The sequence below is a fragment of the Pelobates fuscus genome, chromosome 8 (assembly GCF_036172605.1).
Source record: "Pelobates fuscus isolate aPelFus1 chromosome 8, aPelFus1.pri, whole genome shotgun sequence".
In the NCBI taxonomy this organism is placed as follows: Eukaryota; Metazoa; Chordata; class Amphibia; order Anura; family Pelobatidae; genus Pelobates; species Pelobates fuscus.
This window is the reverse complement of record NC_086324.1, coordinates 175,477,494-175,496,663: the sequence shown is the minus strand read 5'-3', so window position 1 is coordinate 175,496,663 and position 19,170 is coordinate 175,477,494. Positions and strand designations below refer to the sequence as shown.

At 40.0% G+C, this 19,170-nt stretch overlaps 1 protein-coding gene across 1 annotated transcript in view; it reads left to right on the top strand.

The window, feature by feature from the left end:
* CLN3 (CLN3 lysosomal/endosomal transmembrane protein, battenin) overlaps nt 1–19,170 on the top strand; it is a 49,236-nt gene that overhangs the window by 20,759 nt on the left and 9,307 nt on the right. Inside the window, exons 4-7 of the mRNA XM_063430884.1 lie at nt 7,627–7,683; nt 10,321–10,400; nt 10,817–10,902; nt 14,282–14,354. Coding sequence (XP_063286954.1) covers nt 7,627–7,683; nt 10,321–10,400; nt 10,817–10,902; nt 14,282–14,354 — 296 coding nt within the window. The remainder of the gene's footprint in view (nt 1–7,626; nt 7,684–10,320; nt 10,401–10,816; nt 10,903–14,281; nt 14,355–19,170) is intronic.

The following is a 19,170-nucleotide window of genomic DNA, read 5'->3' as shown; positions in this document are numbered from 1 at the left end:
CACTGAGAGTCTGTGGCAGGGTTGTGGTATAATAGTGAGTATGGTGACTATGTAAGATGACACTGAGAGTCTGTGGCAGGGTTGTGGTATAATAGTGAGTATGGTGACTATGTAAGATGACACTGAGAGTCTGTGGCAGGGTTGTGGTATAATAGTGAGTATGGTGACTATGTAAGATGACACTGATAGTCCGTGGCAGGGTTGTGGTATAATAGTAAGTATAGTGACTATGTAAGATGACACTGAGAGTCTGTGGCAGGGTTGTGGTATAATAGTAAGTATAGTGACTATGTAAGATGACACTGAGAGTCTGTGGCAGGGTTGTGGTATAATAGTGAGTATGGTGACTATGTAAGATGACACTGAGAGTCTGTGGCAGGGTTGTGGTATAATAGTGAGTATGGTGACTATGTAAGATGACACTGATAGTCCGTGGCAGGGTTGTGGTATAATAGTGAGTATGGTGACTATGTAAGATGACACTGATAGTCCGTGGCAGGGTTGTGGTATAATAGTAAGTATAGTGACTATGTAAGATGACACTGAGAGTCTGTGGCAGGGTTGTGGTATAATAGTAAGTATAGTGACTATGTAAGATGACACTGAGAGTCCGTGGCAGGGTTGTGGTATAATAGTAAGTTTAGTGACTATGTAAGATGACACTGAGAGTCTGTGGCAGGGTTGTGGTATAATAGTGAGTATGGTGACTATGTAAGATGACACTGAGAGTCTGTGGCAGGGTTGTGGTATAATAGTGAGTATGGTGACTATGTAAGATGACACTGAGAGTCTGTGGCAGGGTTGTGGTATAATAGTGAGTATGGTGACTATGTAAGATGACACTGATAGTCCGTGGCAGGGTTGTGGTATAATAGTAAGTATAGTGACTATGTAAGATGACACTGAGAGTCTGTGGCAGGGTTGTGGTATAATAGTGAGTATGGTGACTATGTAAGATGACACTGAGAGTCTGTGGCAGGGTTGTGGTATAATAGTGAGTATGGTGACTATGTAAGATGACACTGATAGTCCGTGGCAGGGTTGTGGTATAATAGTGAGTATGGTGACTATGTAAGATGACACTGATAGTCCGTGGCAGGGTTGTGGTATAATAGTGAGTATGGTGACTATGTAAGATGACACTGAGAGTCTGTGGCAGGGTTGTGGTATAATAGTGTGTATGGTGACTATGTAAGATGACACTGAGAGTCTGTGGCAGGGTTGTGGTATAAAAGTGAGTATGCTGACTATGTAAGATGACACTGAGAGTCTGTGGCAGGGTTGTGGTATAATAGTGAGTATGGTGACTATGTAAGATGACACTGATAGTCCGTGGCAGGGTTGTGGTATAATAGTGAGTATGGTGACTATGTAAGATGACACTGAGAGTCTGTGGCAGGGTTGTGGTATAATAGTGAGTATGGTGACTATGTAAGATGACACTGAGAGTCTGTGGCAGGGTTGTGGTATAATAGTGAGTATGGTGACTATGTAAGATGACACTGAGAGTCTGTGGCAGGGTTGTGGTATAATAGTGAGTATGGTGACTATGTAAGATGACACTGATAGTCCGTGGCAGGGTTGTGGTATAAAAGTGAGTATGGTGACTATGTAAGATGACACTGAGAGTCTGTGGCAGGGTTGTGGTATAATAGTGAGTATAGTGACTATGTAAGATGACACTGAGAGTCTGTGGCAGGGTTGTGGTATACTAGTGACTATGTAAGATGACACTGAGAGTCCGTGGCAGGGTTGTGGTATAATAGTAAGTATAGTGACTATGTAAGATGACACTGATAGTCCGTGGCAGGGTTGTGGTATAATAGTAAGTATGGTGACTATGTAAGATGACACTGAGAGTCTGTGGCAGGGTTGTGGTATAATAGTGAGTATGGTGACTATGTAAGATTACACTGATAGTCCGTTGCAGGGTTGTGGTATAATAGTGAGTATGGTGACTATGTAAGATGACACTGAGAGTCCGTGGCAGGGTTGTGGTATAATAGTAAGTATAGTGACTATGTAAGATGACACTGAGAGTCCGTGGCAGGGTTGTGGTATAATAGTGAGTATGGTGACTATGTAAGATGACAATGATAGTCCGTGGCAGGGTTGTGGTATAATAGTGAGTATGGTGACTATATAAGATGACACTGAGAGTCCGTTGCAGGGTTGTGGTATAATAGTGAGTATGGTGACTATATAAGATGACACTGAGAGTCCGTTGCAGGGTTGTTGTATAATAGTGAGTATGGTGACTATGTAAGATGACACTGATAGTCCGTTGCAGGGTTGTGGTATAATAGTGAGTATGGTGACTATGTAAGATGACACTGATAGTCCGTGGCAGGGTTGTGGTATAATAGTGAGTATGGTGACTATGTAAGATGACACTGAGAGTCTGTGGCAGGGTTGTGGTATAATAGTGAGTATGGTGACTATGTAAGATGACACTGATAGTCCGTTGCAGGGTTGTGGTATAATAGTGAGTATGGTGACTATGTAAGATGACACTGATAGTCCGTGGCAGGGTTGTGGTATAATAGTGAGTATGGTGACTATGTAAGATGACACTGATAGTCCGTTGCAGGGTTGTGGTATAATAGTGAGTATGGTGACTATGTAAGATGACACTGAGAGTCTGTGGCAGGGTTGTGGTATAATAGTGAGTATGGTGACTATGTAAGATGACACTGATAGTCCGTGGCAGGGTTGTGGTATAATAGTGAGTATGGTGACTATGTAAGATGACACTGATAGTCCGTGGCAGGGTTGTGGTATAATAGTGAGTATGGTGACTATGTAAGATGACACTGAGAGTCTGTGGCAGGGTTGTGGTATAATAGTGAGTATGGTGACTATGTAAGATGACACTGATAGTCCGTGGCAGGGTTGTGGTATAATAGTGAGTATGGTGACTATGTAAGATGACACTGAGAGTCTGTGGCAGGGTTGTGGTATAATAGTGAGTATGGTGACTATGTAAGATGACACTGATAGTCCGTTGCAGGGTTGTGGTATAATAGTGAGTATGGTGACTATGTAAGATGACACTGATAGTCCGTGGCAGGGTTGTGGTATAATAGTAAGTATAGTGACTATGTAAGATGACACTGAGAGTCTGTGGCAGGGTTGTGGTATAATAGTGAGTATGGTGACTATGTAAGATGACACTGATAGTCCGTGGCAGGGTTGTGGTATAATAGTGAGTATGGTGACTATGTAAGATGACACTGATAGTCCGTGGCAGGGTTGTGGTATAATAGTAAGTATAGTGACTATGTAAGATGACACTGAGAGTCTGTGGCAGGGTTGTGGTATAAAAGTGAGTATGGTGACTATGTAAGATGACACTGAGAGTCTGTGGCAGGGTTGTGGTATAATAGTGAGTATGGTGACTATGTAAGATGACACTGATAGTCCGTGGCAGGGTTGTGGTATAATAGTGAGTATGGTGACTATGTAAGATGACACTGAGAGTCTGTGGCAGGGTTGTGGTATAATAGTGAGTATGGTGACTATGTAAGATGACACTGAGAGTCTGTGGCAGGGTTGTGGTATAATAGTGAGTATGGTGACTATGTAAGATGACACTGAGAGTCTGTGGCAGGGTTGTGGTATAATAGTGAGTATGGTGACTATGTAAGATGACACTGAGAGTCCGTGGCAGGGTTGTGGTATAATAGTAAGTTTAGTGACTATGTAAGATGACACTGAGAGTCTGTGGCAGGGTTGTGGTATAATAGTGAGTATGGTGACTATGTAAGATGACACTGAGAGTCTGTGGCAGGGTTGTGGTATAATAGTGAGTATGGTGACTATGTAAGATGACACTGAGAGTCTGTGGCAGGGTTGTGGTATAATAGTGAGTATGGTGACTATGTAAGATGACACTGATAGTCCGTGGCAGGGTTGTGGTATAATAGTAAGTATAGTGACTATGTAAGATGACACTGAGAGTCTGTGGCAGGGTTGTGGTATAATAGTAAGTATAGTGACTATGTAAGATGACACTGAGAGTCTGTGGCAGGGTTGTGGTATAATAGTGAGTATGGTGACTATGTAAGATGACACTGAGAGTCTGTGGCAGGGTTGTGGTATAATAGTGAGTATGGTGACTATGTAAGATGACACTGATAGTCCGTGGCAGGGTTGTGGTATAATAGTGAGTATGGTGACTATGTAAGATGACACTGATAGTCCGTGGCAGGGTTGTGGTATAATAGTAAGTATAGTGACTATGTAAGATGACACTGAGTCTGTGGCAGGGTTGTGGTATAATAGTAAGTATAGTGACTATGTAAGATGACACTGAGAGTCCGTGGCAGGGTTGTGGTATAATAGTAAGTTTAGTGACTATGTAAGATGACACTGAGAGTCTGTGGCAGGGTTGTGGTATAATAGTGAGTATGGTGACTATGTAAGATGACACTGAGAGTCTGTGGCAGGGTTGTGGTATAATAGTGAGTATGGTGACTATGTAAGATGACACTGAGAGTCTGTGGCAGGGTTGTGGTATAATAGTGAGTATGGTGACTATGTAAGATGACACTGATAGTCCGTGGCAGGGTTGTGGTATAATAGTAAGTATAGTGACTATGTAAGATGACACTGAGAGTCTGTGGCAGGGTTGTGGTATAATAGTGAGTATGGTGACTATGTAAGATGACACTGAGAGTCCGTGGCAGGGTTGTGGTATAATAGTGAGTATGGTGACTATGTAAGATGACACTGATAGTCCGTGGCAGGGTTGTGGTATAATAGTGAGTATGGTGACTATGTAAGATGACACTGATAGTCCGTGGCAGGGTTGTGGTATAATAGTGAGTATGGTGACTATGTAAGATGACACTGAGAGTCTGTGGCAGGGTTGTGGTATAAAAGTGAGTATGGTGACTATGTAAGATGACACTGATAGTCCGTGGCAGGGTTGTGGTATAATAGTGAGTATGGTGACTATGTAAGATGACACTGAGAGTCCGTGGCAGGGTTGTGGTATAATAGTGAGTATGGTGACTATGTAAGATGACACTGAGAGTCTGTGGCAGGGTTGTGGTATAATAGTGAGTATGGTGACTATGTAAGATGACACTGAGAGTCTGTGGCAGGGTTGTGGTATAATAGTGAGTATGGTGACTATGTAAGATGACACTGAGAGTCTGTGGCAGGGTTGTGGTATAATAGTGAGTATGGTGACTATTTAAGATGACACTGATAGTCCGTGGCAGGGTTGTGGTATAATAGTGAGTATGGTGACTATGTAAGATGACACTGATAGTCCGTGGCAGGGTTGTGGTATAATAGTAAGTATAGTGACTATGTAAGATGACTGAGAGTCTGTGGCAGGGTTGTGGTATAAAAGTGAGTATGGTGACTATGTAAGATGACACTGAGAGTCTGTGGCAGGGTTGTGGTATAATAGTGAGTATGGTGACTATGTAAGATGACACTGATAGTCCGTGGCAGGGTTGTGGTATAATAGTGAGTATGGTGACTATGTAAGATGACACTGAGAGTCTGTGGCAGGGTTGTGGTATAATAGTGAGTATGGTGACTATGTAAGATGACACTGAGAGTCTGTGGCAGGGTTGTGGTATAATAGTGAGTATGGTGACTATGTAAGATGACACTGAGAGTCTGTGGCAGGGTTGTGGTATAATAGTGAGTATGGTGACTATGTAAGATGACACTGAGAGTCCGTGGCAGGGTTGTGGTATAATAGTAAGTTTAGTGACTATGTAAGATGACACTGAGAGTCTGTGGCAGGGTTGTGGTATAATAGTGAGTATGGTGACTATGTAAGATGACACTGAGAGTCTGTGGCAGGGTTGTGGTATAATAGTGAGTATGGTGACTATGTAAGATGACACTGAGAGTCTGTGGCAGGGTTGTGGTATAATAGTGAGTATGGTGACTATGTAAGATGACACTGATAGTCCGTGGCAGGGTTGTGGTATAATAGTAAGTATAGTGACTATGTAAGATGACACTGAGAGTCTGTGGCAGGGTTGTGGTATAATAGTGAGTATGGTGACTATGTAAGATGACACTGAGAGTCTGTGGCAGGGTTGTGGTATAATAGTGAGTATGGTGACTATGTAAGATGACACTGATAGTCCGTGGCAGGGTTGTGGTATAATAGTGAGTATGGTGACTATGTAAGATGACACTGATAGTACGTGGCAGGGTTGTGGTATAATAGTAAGTATAGTGACTATGTAAGATGACACTGAGAGTCTGTGGCAGGGTTGTGGTATAAAAGTGAGTATGGTGACTATGTAAGATGACACTGAGAGTCTGTGGCAGGGTTGTGGTATAATAGTGAGTATGGTGACTATGTAAGATGACACTGAGAGTCTGTGGCAGGGTTGTGGTATAATAGTGAGTATGGTGACTATGTAAGATGACACTGAGAGTCTGTGGCAGGGTTGTGGTATAATAGTGAGTATGGTGACTATGTAAGATGACACTGATAGTCCGTGGCAGGGTTGTGGTATAAAAGTGAGTATGGTGACTATGTAAGATGACACTGAGAGTCTGTGGCAGGGTTGTGGTATAATAGTGAGTATGGTGACTATGTAAGATGACACTGAGAGTCTGTGGCAGGGTTGTGGTATAATAGTAAGTATAGTGACTATGTAAGATAACACTGATAGTCCGTGGCAGGGTTGTGGTATAATAGTGAGTATGGTGACTATGTAAGATGACACTGAGAGTCTGTGGCAGGGTTGTGGTATAATAGTGAGTATGGTGACTATGTAAGATGACACTGAGAGTCTGTGGCAGGGTTGTGGTATAATAGTGAGTATGGTGACTATGTAAGATGACACTGAGAGTCTGTGGCAGGGTTGTGGTATAATAGTGAGTATGGTGACTATGTAAGATGACACTGATAGTCCGTGGCAGGGTTGTGGTATAAAAGTGAATATGGTGACTATGTAAGATGACACTGAGAGTCTGTGGCAGGGTTGTGGTATAATAGTGAGTATGGTGACTATGTAAGATTACACTGATAGTCCGTGGCAGGGTTGTGGTATAATAGTGAGTATGGTGACTATGTAAGATAACACTGAGAGTCTGTGGCAGGGTTGTGGTATAATAGTGAGTATGGTGACTATGTAAGATGACACTGAGAGTCTGTGGCAGGGTTGTGGTATAATAGTAAGTATAGTGACTATGTAAGATAACACTGAGAGTCCGTGGCAGGGTTGTGGTATAATAGTGAGTATGGTGACTATGTAAGATGACACTGAGAGTCTGTGGCAGGGTTTTGGTATAATAGTGAGTATGGTGACTATGTAAGATGACACTGAGAGTCTGTGGCAGGGTTGTGGTATAATAGTGAGTATGGTGACTATGTAAGATGACACTGAGAGTACGTGGCAGGGTTGTGGTATACTAGTGAGTATGGTGCTTATGTAAGATGACACTAAGAGTCCGTTGCAGGGTTGTGGTATAATAGTGAGTATGGTGACTATGTAAGATGACACTGATAGTCCGTGTCAGGGTTGTGGTATAATAGTGAGTATGGTGACTATGTAAGATGACACTGATAGTCCGTTGCAGGGTTGTGGTATAATACAGAGCAGTGTTTTGATAATTCTCTCTGTCTTTCTCTCCCTCCAGCTCAATATTTCCAGATCTAACAACAGCCGGTATGACTGTAATGAAATCTCCACCGCGGTACGATCCGTCCTCTTCCTATTTCTGTTTCATTCACTGTTTGTGAAGTGTCTATGTTTGATAAATTCCCATGTAGTGCCACACAAGTTTTCCTTAAAGTTTACTATAATTTCTGACCTCTGTACTCCATCACAACGTCTCTCATTTAAATCCCTCTATTCTGATCTCTCTCACTCTCTTTACATATTTGAGTCTCTTTGTATTTCTCTGTCCATCACTATACGTGTCTGTCTTGCAGTCTATCTCACTGTTTAATTTCTGTGTCTATCCGTCCACCATTCAGTGCTTGTGTGACAGACCGCCTGGCACCCGACCAGGTGCCTCTGCCAATCGATGCTCCTTAGTGCTCACCGAGTACTCCAAGCACTCCACCAGACACCATCAGCCTTGTAGTCACCACTTCCAGCGTTAGAGCTTGGTTAGGGTCTTGCTGTCCTCTACCCACCCTGGACCCCAGACCAGAATCTAGCTTCCAGTGGGTAGACCTCTCCTCCAAGAGAGTGTAGCAATATGCTCTTAAAAGAGCAAATGATTATATCTCAGGGGAGTATCATGATATAGCAATCCCCAGAGCAGATACAGCTCTTCCCCCATGAGACATGGCTCTGTATTGAGGGTAGGCAGGAACTCGTTTAATGGTAGCCACAACTGGCCTTTTATGCAAGTCCCCATGCAAGGGGCACTCTTCCTGGACGTGAGAGTAAACAATTACACAACCACATTGGCGCTCAGATCCAGGACACTCCCATACATAATCAGGTAATCCCTCCTCTGTACCTGGGAGATAATTGAGTCATGGACTGTACTAACTCAATTATCTCCAGGCAGAAAAACACACATTTTATTAAAACCCCCAAAATACATACAAAGCCCCCCACAAAAGTTACATCCCCTGATAGCCCTGATCTGGGTGACCAACATATCCAAAAATCACCCAAATCAGTTCAGGAGTTTCCTGGAAGTCATTTATTTGACCGACCGCACGCATGGTCCCATGCCTAAAACAGTTCCATAGAATCAGGGCTTGCGGTCGGTCTAGTTCGGTAGTTTTGAAAACTAACGAACTACCGAACAGAGTCAATGTTCTTATCCTGGAGCTTGTTCCCCTCAACCAGACGAACGATTTCACCGAACAGTGCCCCTCTGAAGTGTATAGAAACTAAAGCAGGCGATGATAGAAGTCCAGCGGTGTTCGGGAGTTTCTGTATCCGATATTAGTTCCATGAGATTCATGCCCAAACACCGCTGCCTGCGTTCATTCGAACAAGATGGAAGCCACCTCGTGGTTGTCCATAGGAATTGCGGCCACCCAGACGAACAATTAGAACACTGCGCTGAGAAGCGTTCCAAGGTGTTAATAGGTGTTAACAAGCTCCAGGGTGGTCCCTGGTTCGTGCGGTTGTTTGGCAGTCGAACGGGACAGTGTTAGAATAGGAGGGGAATACAAACTACCGAACAGAATAGCAAAAAGGCACGAACAAGGTCTTTTATGAGGCTTTTTGCATTGCCCGTAGTCCTGAAGCAGGAGGCTGCAAACCGGCTTCTCCAAGAACATGTGGCGAGGTTACTTTCAACACAGCTCGTCTGAAACTCTTATAACTAGTGTGTGATATACCCATTACTGTAAGTTTTAACACTGCAGAGCTCTGTGATACTCGTACACAACGCACATTACTGTGAGTGCAGCTCTGAGAAACTGATATACACTGCCCATTACTGTGAGTTTTATTACTGTGGAGCTCTGTGATACTGTCATACACTGCACATCACTGGGAGCTTTATTGCTGTGGAGCTCTGTGATACCGTCATACACACTGCACATTACCTCTGAGCTTTATTGCCGTGGAGCTCTGTGATACCGTCATACACTGCACATCACTGTGAACTTTATTGCTGTGGAGCTCTGTGATACTGTCATACACTGCACCTCACTGTGAACTTTATTGCTGTGGAGCTCTATGATACTCATACACTGCACATTACTGTGGGTTTTATTGCTGTGGAGCTCTGTGATACTGTCATACACTGCACCTCACTGTGAACTTTATTGCTGTGGAGCTCTGTGATACCATCATACACACTGCACATTACTGGGAGTTTTATTACTGTGGAGCTCTGTGATACCGTCATACACACTGCACATTACTGTGAGTTTTATTGCTGTGGAGCTCTGTCATACCGTTATACACACTGCACATTACTGGGAGTTTTATTGCTGTGGAGCTCTGTCATACCGTTATACACACTGCACATTACTGGGAGTTTTATTGCTGTGGAGCTCTGTCATACCGTCATACACACTGCACATTACTGTGAGTGTTGTTGCTGTAGAGCTCTGTGATACTCATACACTGCACATCACTGAGCTTTATTGCTGTGGAGCTCTGTGATACCATCATACACTCACATTACTGTGAGCTTTATTGCTGTGGAGCTCTGTGATACCATCATACACTCACATTACTGTGTGTTTCATGCTAGATATCCTTTTAATACAAATGAGAGACTGTTATTTTGCTGGACTGTCCCTCCAATTATAGAGACATGTGCTAGTGTTTGTCTTTCGATGTCTGTATGTCTCGCCCGTTGATGATGCTCTCTGTAATTAATGTTTTCCTTTATATATCTGTATTCCAGGCCGTACTTCTAGCGGATATTTTACCCACATTGATTATCAAGTTCTCGGCTCCGCTGTACATCCACCGGATTCCGTACAAGTGAGACATACAGAAAGAGAGATTGTCTGCTCCCTGTTGCTGGGTATCTGAATTTTTGCTGTCATAGAGCGCCATTTACACTGTCTCAGAGTCACATATTGTCAGTCTGTGACAGTCACAGTGTTGCTATCTGTGTCCTCAGTTAAAATGTGTGTCTCTTACATTAGCATGATGTTTGTGTCTGTCTCCCACTTATAGGGTGTCTCTCATTTACTCCCAGTCACAGGCTGTCTGTCTCTTAGTCACATGCTCTTTGTCTTGATTTTCACTTCCACAGTGTCCATTTCGGACTCTCTGTTAACCGGTGTCTGTCTATAGACAGGGCTCCCTGACGGCGCCCCCGGCCACAGTTACAGGCTGTCTCTTGCTGTCTCTCTCTGTCTCACAGTTAAAGGGTGTCTCTCTCTGTCTCACAGTTACAGGGTGTCTCTGTGCATTCTCACAGCTGCAGCAAGTTTTCTCATTGTCTCCTATTCCACACAAATCTCTGTGAGCCTTCTCGGTGAGTCTCAAACCTGTACAAACATGTTTATATACCCTATGTGTCTCTATATACAGCTATTTGTACTCTGTGTGTGTCTCTATATACAGCTATGTGTACTGTGTGAATTTATATACAGCTCTACGTACTGTGTGTCTCTATATACAGCTATATGTACTCTGTGTGTGTCTATATACAGCTATATGTACTCTGTGTGTGTCTATATACAGCTATATGTACTTTTTGTCTCTATATACAGCTATATGTGCTCTGTGCGACTCTATATACAGCTATATGTACTCTGTGTGTGTCTATATACAGCTATATGTACTTTTTGTCTCTATATACAGCTATATGTGCTCTGTGCGACTCTATATACAGCTATATGTACTCTGTGTGTCTCTGTATACAGCTATATGTACTCTGTGTGTGTCTATATACAGCTATATGTACTCTGTGTGTCTCTGTATACAGCTATATGTACTCAGAGTACATATAGCTGTATATAGACACACAATATACATATAGCTGTATATAGAGACATACAGTGTGTCTATATACAGCTATATGTACTGTGTGTCTCTATATACAGCTATATGTGCTCTGAGTCTGTATACAGCTGTATGTGCTCTGTGTGTCTCTAATATACAGCTATATGTACTCTGACTCTATATACAGATATATGTGCTGTGTATGTCTGGAAATATTATGTACCTTGTGTAACGAACGCTGGTATAACAGCTACCTGTTCGTCTATTTTCTCCCGAACTGCCTAAGTGATTATAGCTCGCAGTTCAGGTGTTGGTTCGAACGATTCTCCATACGAATGACAGTCTCCCAAGTATATTCTCCCAGTAGACAGGTACCCAAACATCAGCCGAAACTAGATGAAGGGTGTAACAGGAATGATTTTAATGGGTGCCACACTGGCTTTTATGCAAGTCCCCATGCAAGGGGCACTCCCACATGGACCTTGTGGGTGACATGGACACAAAGGTTACAGCCAATAATAATAAAGTGACAAAGTGTGACACTCCCAATACAAACAGATAATGCCCTCCTCTCTGCCTGGAGATAATTGGGTCAGATAAAGTAATAACTCCATTATCTCCAGGCAGAAAAAAACAGATTTTTCACAATACTTGTAAAGTACCCCAAAACCCATGAAATCCCCACAATGATCTGATCACCAACATATCCAAAAATGTACCCAAATCACGGGTTTTGGAATTTTATGGAAGTCCAATTTTGACCGACCACACACGAGGCTCCTGCCCAGAAACAGTTCCATGAGTTTAGGCTGTGTGGCCGGTCTACTTCGAAAAGTCATAAAAACTGATAAATGCACGAACTGCACCCCCTGGCTTATAGTAGTGATTGTTCCCTTGGTTTGTGGGAACAAAACTACCGAACAGCGCTCTCCTGGCTGTTCGGGAAAAGGAAGCAGGCGTTCATACAGTTTGGAAAATGGAAAGAGAAAAAATCAGCGCTAGATTGCCACACAAGAAAATAATAATAGTAAGGCTGCAATCCTTAAAGGGGAGTCCCCTATAATCCCCTAATGATAAGAAATGATGCAAAATAGAACAAAAAAAGGTTGCGCCTAAAATATACAGTAAAACATATAAGAGTGTATATAATAAATAATATAAAATAATACAATTTAATATTAAATATTAAATGAAATATAAATGGATAATTGGCAATAGTCCAAAGCACTTATCATAAGTCCATAATGGTAGATGCCATGTATAAGAACAGGGATCCTGAGGCGTAAAATGGGGTGTGTCTTCACAAAGGTGTCCTTGAAATCCAGTGAAGTAATATGTGAAGAAAAAAGCAAGAGGAACTCCAATGGCACAGTATATAGATGAATAAAATGCTAAATAAAATAAAAGTAGTCTTACTCACACTTTTCAGAGCTAGAACCTAGCTCTGATATAACGCACGTGAAGTGGAATAATCCCCACTCAAGGATATGCGGAGTAATATTGATTGGCGAGTATCTGGCTCAGATTCAACGTCCAAGTTGGTATTATTCGACCCAGGGAAGAAAAATAAAGTATATAGTGCTCTCTGTATAGTAATTAAAAGGTATAAAAAGAGAATAAATATACTACTCACAGTATATAGAGCAGGCTTGTACTGCTCAATGTAGGCGCTCGGGTGGTATCATCCCCACCTAAGGATTCTTTAGGCTTCTCGTCATGTAGATAGTATATGTATAGTCCGGTGAAAAAGAAATCAAAATGGCTATAAAATGTTTTATGCCAAAGTATTTTCTTTATTGTAAAATAATAAAATTAATATCTAAACGCGTTTCGCCGCAAGGGCTTCTTCAAGTAGATAATAGTAAAAACAATTTTTTTTTATTATTTTACAATAAAGAAAATACTTTGGCATAAAACATTTTATAGCCATTTTGATTTCTTTTTCACCGGACTATACATATACTATCTACATGACGAGAAGCCTAAAGAATCCTTAGGTGGGGATGATACCACCCAAGCGCCTACATTGAGCAGTACAAGCCTGCTCTATATACTGTGAGTAGTATATTTATTCTCTTTTTATACCTTTTAATTACTATACAGAGAGCACTATATACTTTATTTTATCTCCCTGGGTCGAATAATACCAACTTGGACGTTGAATCTGAGCCAGATACTCGCCAATCAATATTACTCCGCATATCCTTGAGTGGGGATTATTCCACTTCACGTGCGTTATATCAAAGCTAGGTTCTAGCTCTGAAAAGTGTGAGTAAGACTACTTTTATTTTATTTACCATTTTATTCATCTATATACTGTGCCATTGGAGTTCCTCTTGCTTTTTTCTTCACATATTACTTCACTGGATTTCAAGGACACCTTTGTGAAGACACACCCCATTTTACGCCTCAGGATCCCTGTTCTTATACACGGCATCTACCATTATGGACTTGTGATAAGTGCTTTGGACTATTGCCAATTATCCATTTATATTTCATTTAATATTTAATATTAAATTGTATTATTTTATATTATTTATTATATACACTCTTATATGTTTTACTGTATATTTTAGGCGCAACCTTTTTTTGTTCTATTTTGCATCCGTTCATACAGTTTGACCGGTGTTCGGGAAGTAGAGTGTCCGATTTTAGTTCCAGACACTCCATGACCAGGTCCCACTGCCTCCTTTCGTGTGATCAAGATGGCAGCCGTTTTCTCCTGCACGTGGCGTTAGACTATACGAACGGCGGGCACACAGGGAGAACACTTAATTGCCTGTTCTCATTGAAGAAAATGAGCCAGGGGGTTGTTCAGTAGTTATAGCTACCGAATGCAAAAAAGTCAAATAACCAAAATAACACTGTAATTTCTTCACACCTTGTAATTAATTATTCTCCTTCTCCAGGTGTCGTTTTTGCCAGTGTATCTTCAGGATTGGGGGAGATAACTTTCCTCAGCCTCACTGCTTTCTTCCAAAGGTACCAGATATATTTGTATTTGTAAAGCACGCAAGGGGGGTTTACACAGCACAGCCTCCCTACACACATCCTTCCTTTATGTTTGTTTAATTTACAGTTTCTTATCTCCTGCTTTAATTGCCTGCTGCATTAAGCTTGTGTGTGAGATTAAAGTTTAATTAACAGAGCAGGAGATAAGAACTTCTAAAGGAAACACACTGTGCTGTAAGATCTGATTGAAAATTAAAACTCTTTTCATGTTAGTGGCATGAGTCACAACAAGGTCAGGTGTGGCTAGGGTTGTATAATCAAAGTGATGTTTTAACTCCGAAATAAAAGAGAATTGAGCAGAAAACCGATTTATTAAAGGAACACTTTAGTCCCCAAACCAATTGTATCTTATTAAAGCTGCCTTTGTGTATAATAAATAAAAAGAACTGGAATGATTGACATAGGGTTTGTGAGAACCGAGGTAAGTGGAAACAAAAAAAAAGAATAACTAATACCTTTTAAGATGTAACATTTATTTATATCATTAAAAAATATATAATTTAGTGCTATGGCTTAAGATCACATTTGGAATGTTTCTGTGGATTAAACTAATCTATTTTCTTTTTAGGTTTGGTTTTGTATAGATAATGCTCTGCAGTCTCACTGCTCCATTATCTGCCATTTAGGAATAAGGGAGAATGTATTCTCAGTACAATACACCGAGCGGGAATAACAGAATGTATTCTCAGTACAATATACCGAGCGGGAATAAGAGAATGTATTCTCAGTACAATACACCGAGTGGGAATAAGATAATGTATTCTCAGTACAATATACCGAGCGGGAATAAGATAATGTATTCTCAGTACAATACACCGAGCGGGAATAACAGAATGTATTCTCAGTACAATACACCGAGTGGGAATAACAGAATGTATTCTCAGTACAATACACCGAGCGGGAATAAGAGAATGTATTCTCAGTACAATACACCGAGTGGGAATAACAGAATGTATTCTCAGTACAATATACCGAGCGGGAATAACAGAATGTATTCTCAGTACAATACACCGAGTGGGAATAAGAGAATGTATTCTCAGTACAATATACCGAGCGGGAATAACAGAATGTATTCTCAGTACAATACACCGAGTGGGAATAAGAGAATGTATTCTCAGTACAATATACCGAGTGGGAATAAGAGAATGTATTCTCAGTACAATACACCGAGCGGGAATAACAGAATGTATTCTCAGTACAATACACCGAGCGGGAATAACAGAATGTATTCTCAGTACAATACACCGAGCGGGAATAAGAGAATGTATTCTCAGTACAATACACCGAGCGGGAATAAGAGAATGTATTCTCAGTACAATACACCGAGCGGGAATAAGAGAATGTATTCTCAGTACAATACACCGAGTGGGAATAAGAGAATGTATTCTCAGTACAATACACCGAGCGGGAATAACAGAATGTATTCTCAGTACAATACACCGAGCGGGAATAACAGAATGTATTCTCAGTACAATACACCGAGTGGGAATAAGAGAATGTATTCTCAGTACAATACACCGAGCGGGAATAACAGAATGTATTCTCAGTACAATACACCGAGCGGGAATAAGAGAATGTATTCTCAGTACAATATACCGAGCGGGAATAAGAGAATGTATTCTCAGTACAATACACCGAGTGGGAATAACAGAATGTATTCTCAGTACAATATACTGAGCGGGAATAACAGAATGTATTCTCAGTACAATACACCGAGTGGGAATAAGAGAATGTATTCTCAGTACAATACACCGAGCGGGAATAAGAGAATGTATTCTCAGTACAATACACCGAGCGGGAATAAGATAATGTATTCTCAGTACAATATACCGAGTGGGAATAAGATAATGTGTTCTCAGTACAATACACCGAGTGGGAATAAGAGAATGTATTCTCAGTACAATACACCGAGTGGGAATAAGAGAATGTATTCTCAGTACAATACACCGAGCGGGAATAAGAGAATGTATTCTCAGTACAATATGTGCAGAAAAAAAGTGCGCTGTGCCTTTAAGTGCTAATTTAACAATTTTAAATCAGTCTGTACATAAATTTAATAAAAGGATAATGAATAAAGTGCAAATGCAATAGGTTATATACTTAAAGTGCAAATATATTAATTCCAACGTTATATATTGAGTGAATTTGTGCTTTAGTGAAATATAACCAAAGGAACAACTTACTCCTCACAATATTGAAACAGCTGCAGATGAAGGAGTAATTTTTAAAACGCTCCACATATAAATAAAGGGAATAAAAAGACAATATAGTGTAAATCCATATGATGAATATAAATCAAAATAACAAATAGATTGGCAACTCACAATGGTAGAGCAGAAGAAAGTCTGCTCTAGCTTATGAAGCTTTGAAATCCTTTCTGTAGGATTCTGTAGAAGTCGGATGGTGTGCTTTAAAACAAGCAGGACGGCACCGGAATCAAAAAAAGCCCTTTATTGGTTCAAAACAATATAAAATTAATCACCCCTCTCCCTGGAAAGCTTCGATAGATCGCCACACACTTTGCACTTGCGGTCTTTCCAGTGTTAGAATGCTTCCGGGAATGGGAGGTGCTAGTAGCACGTACTGACGTCGTGCGTCCAAAAAACGTGATGACGCGTTTCGCCTTGGCGGCTTCCTCAGATCACGTTCAGGTGGTTGCCGTCACTCACATAATATACCCATCACTGTGGGCGTGGTTTCTTTTTAAATGCACATAATTAGTCCCAATAATAGAAACAAGTCCGTGAACTCAAGGGCATATCGCCTAAATGTCTCTTTATGCAAATGTCTCTTAATGCAAAAACGTCCACTATATGAAATGTAAACTGATAATATCATTGGATCAAAAGAAAATAATGGGTTCAAATATGCATATACAGATAAAAAAATCCTACTTCAAGAGGGATAAAAAAGAGAGATATAGATGTTACTTAATAGAGAATTACAAAACAAACACATAATAATATAGACCAAAAATAAAAAAAATTGTATTTAAAATCTATTTAAAAAACAGAAGAAACATTAGAATAGTACCAGACAGAAAGGACTCATCATAAGAAATTATATAAATCAAATTCTATGTTAAGTCCATTGGGCTCTAAGGTACCTAATTTATGCACCCATTTCATTTCTTCCTTCCCAATGTCTGCAATATAATCGCCACCTCTCCAAGATTTTTTAACTATCTGAATCCCTAGAAATGTTAAGCCACTAGGATCTTGTTTATGGTATCTTTTAAAATGAGCTGAAACGCTGTGTTGCTCAAAACCCCATTCAATTTAATCTCTTGAATGGGAAGGGAACTTTATGGAACGGAACTTTAAGTGATCTGAAATTTTTTTTTAATTAGTATTAATAATAACAACTGGGGTATTGAACTAAATAGCCAATTTAGTACTAAGAGTATTAATTTCTTAGATTTGGAGATATATACAGAAGGGGATACCCTTAAAACAAAACATTTCTTTAGAAAAGTGGACGCTAATAGCTATGTTTTATATAACAGCGGACACTATACGCCTTGGTTAGACAATATACCAAAAGGACAACTACAAAGGATCCGTAGAAATTGCACTGATGATAATATTTTTAAAGAACAAGCTAAGATAGTTTTAGACAAATTTGCACAAAAGAAATACCCTGACACATTACTCAAAAAAGCATTTGAAGAGACCAATACATTAAATCAGCATGAATTAATTTCCAAATGTAATACAAATAAAAGATCTGATAATTCAACTTTAATGCCTTTGGTCCTAGATTTTAATAATGATAATAAAAAAGTGAAATCTATTATAAACAGACACTGGCACCTTCTTAAAAAAGATAAAGAGCTATTAAAAGTGATCCCCGACAAACCTTTTATTACTTTTAGAGGAGCACCAAGTTTTAAACATATGCTAACTTTTAACCACCCTAAAGTTGAAGTAACTACTACTTTTTTTAAAAATAATAAAAATGGCTTTTATTCATGTGGGAAATGTGCGGGATGCAAATGCAGTAAAAATAGAACTATTAAAGGCATTAGCAAATTTAAAACAAAGCAAAAAGAAGAGGATTTCCAAATAAATGATTTCATAACTTGTTTTAGTAAAAATCTTATATATCTTTCAATTTGTCCGTGCGGATTGCAATATGTGGGCCGGACTATTCGCCCTTTACACAAAAGAGTGTATGAACATATATACAATATAAAAAGGGGTTTTGAACAACACAGCGTTTCAGCTCATTTTAAAAGATACCATAAACAAGATCCTAGTGGCTTAACATTTCTAGGGATTCAGATAGTTAAAAAATCTTGGAGAGGTGGCGATTATATTGCAGACATTGGGAAGGAAGAAATGAAATGGGTGCATAAATTAGGTACCTTAGAGCCCAATGGACTTAACATAGAATTTGATTTATATAATTTCTTATGATGAGTCCTTTCTGTCTGGTACTATTCTAATGTTTCTTCTGTTTTTTAAATAGATTTTAAATACAATTTTTTTTATTTTTGGTCTATATTATTATGTGTTTGTTTTGTAATTCTCTATTAAGTAACATCTATATCTCTCTTTTTTTATCCCTCTTGAAGTAGGATATTTTTATCTGTATATGCATATTTGAACCCATTATTTTCTTTTGATCCAATGATATTATCAGTTTACATTTCATATAGTGGACGTTTTTGCATTAAGAGACATTTGCATAAAGAGACATTTAGACGATATGCCCTTGAGTTCACGGACTTGTTTCTATTATTGGGACTAATTATGTGCATTTAAAAAGAAACCACGCCCACAGT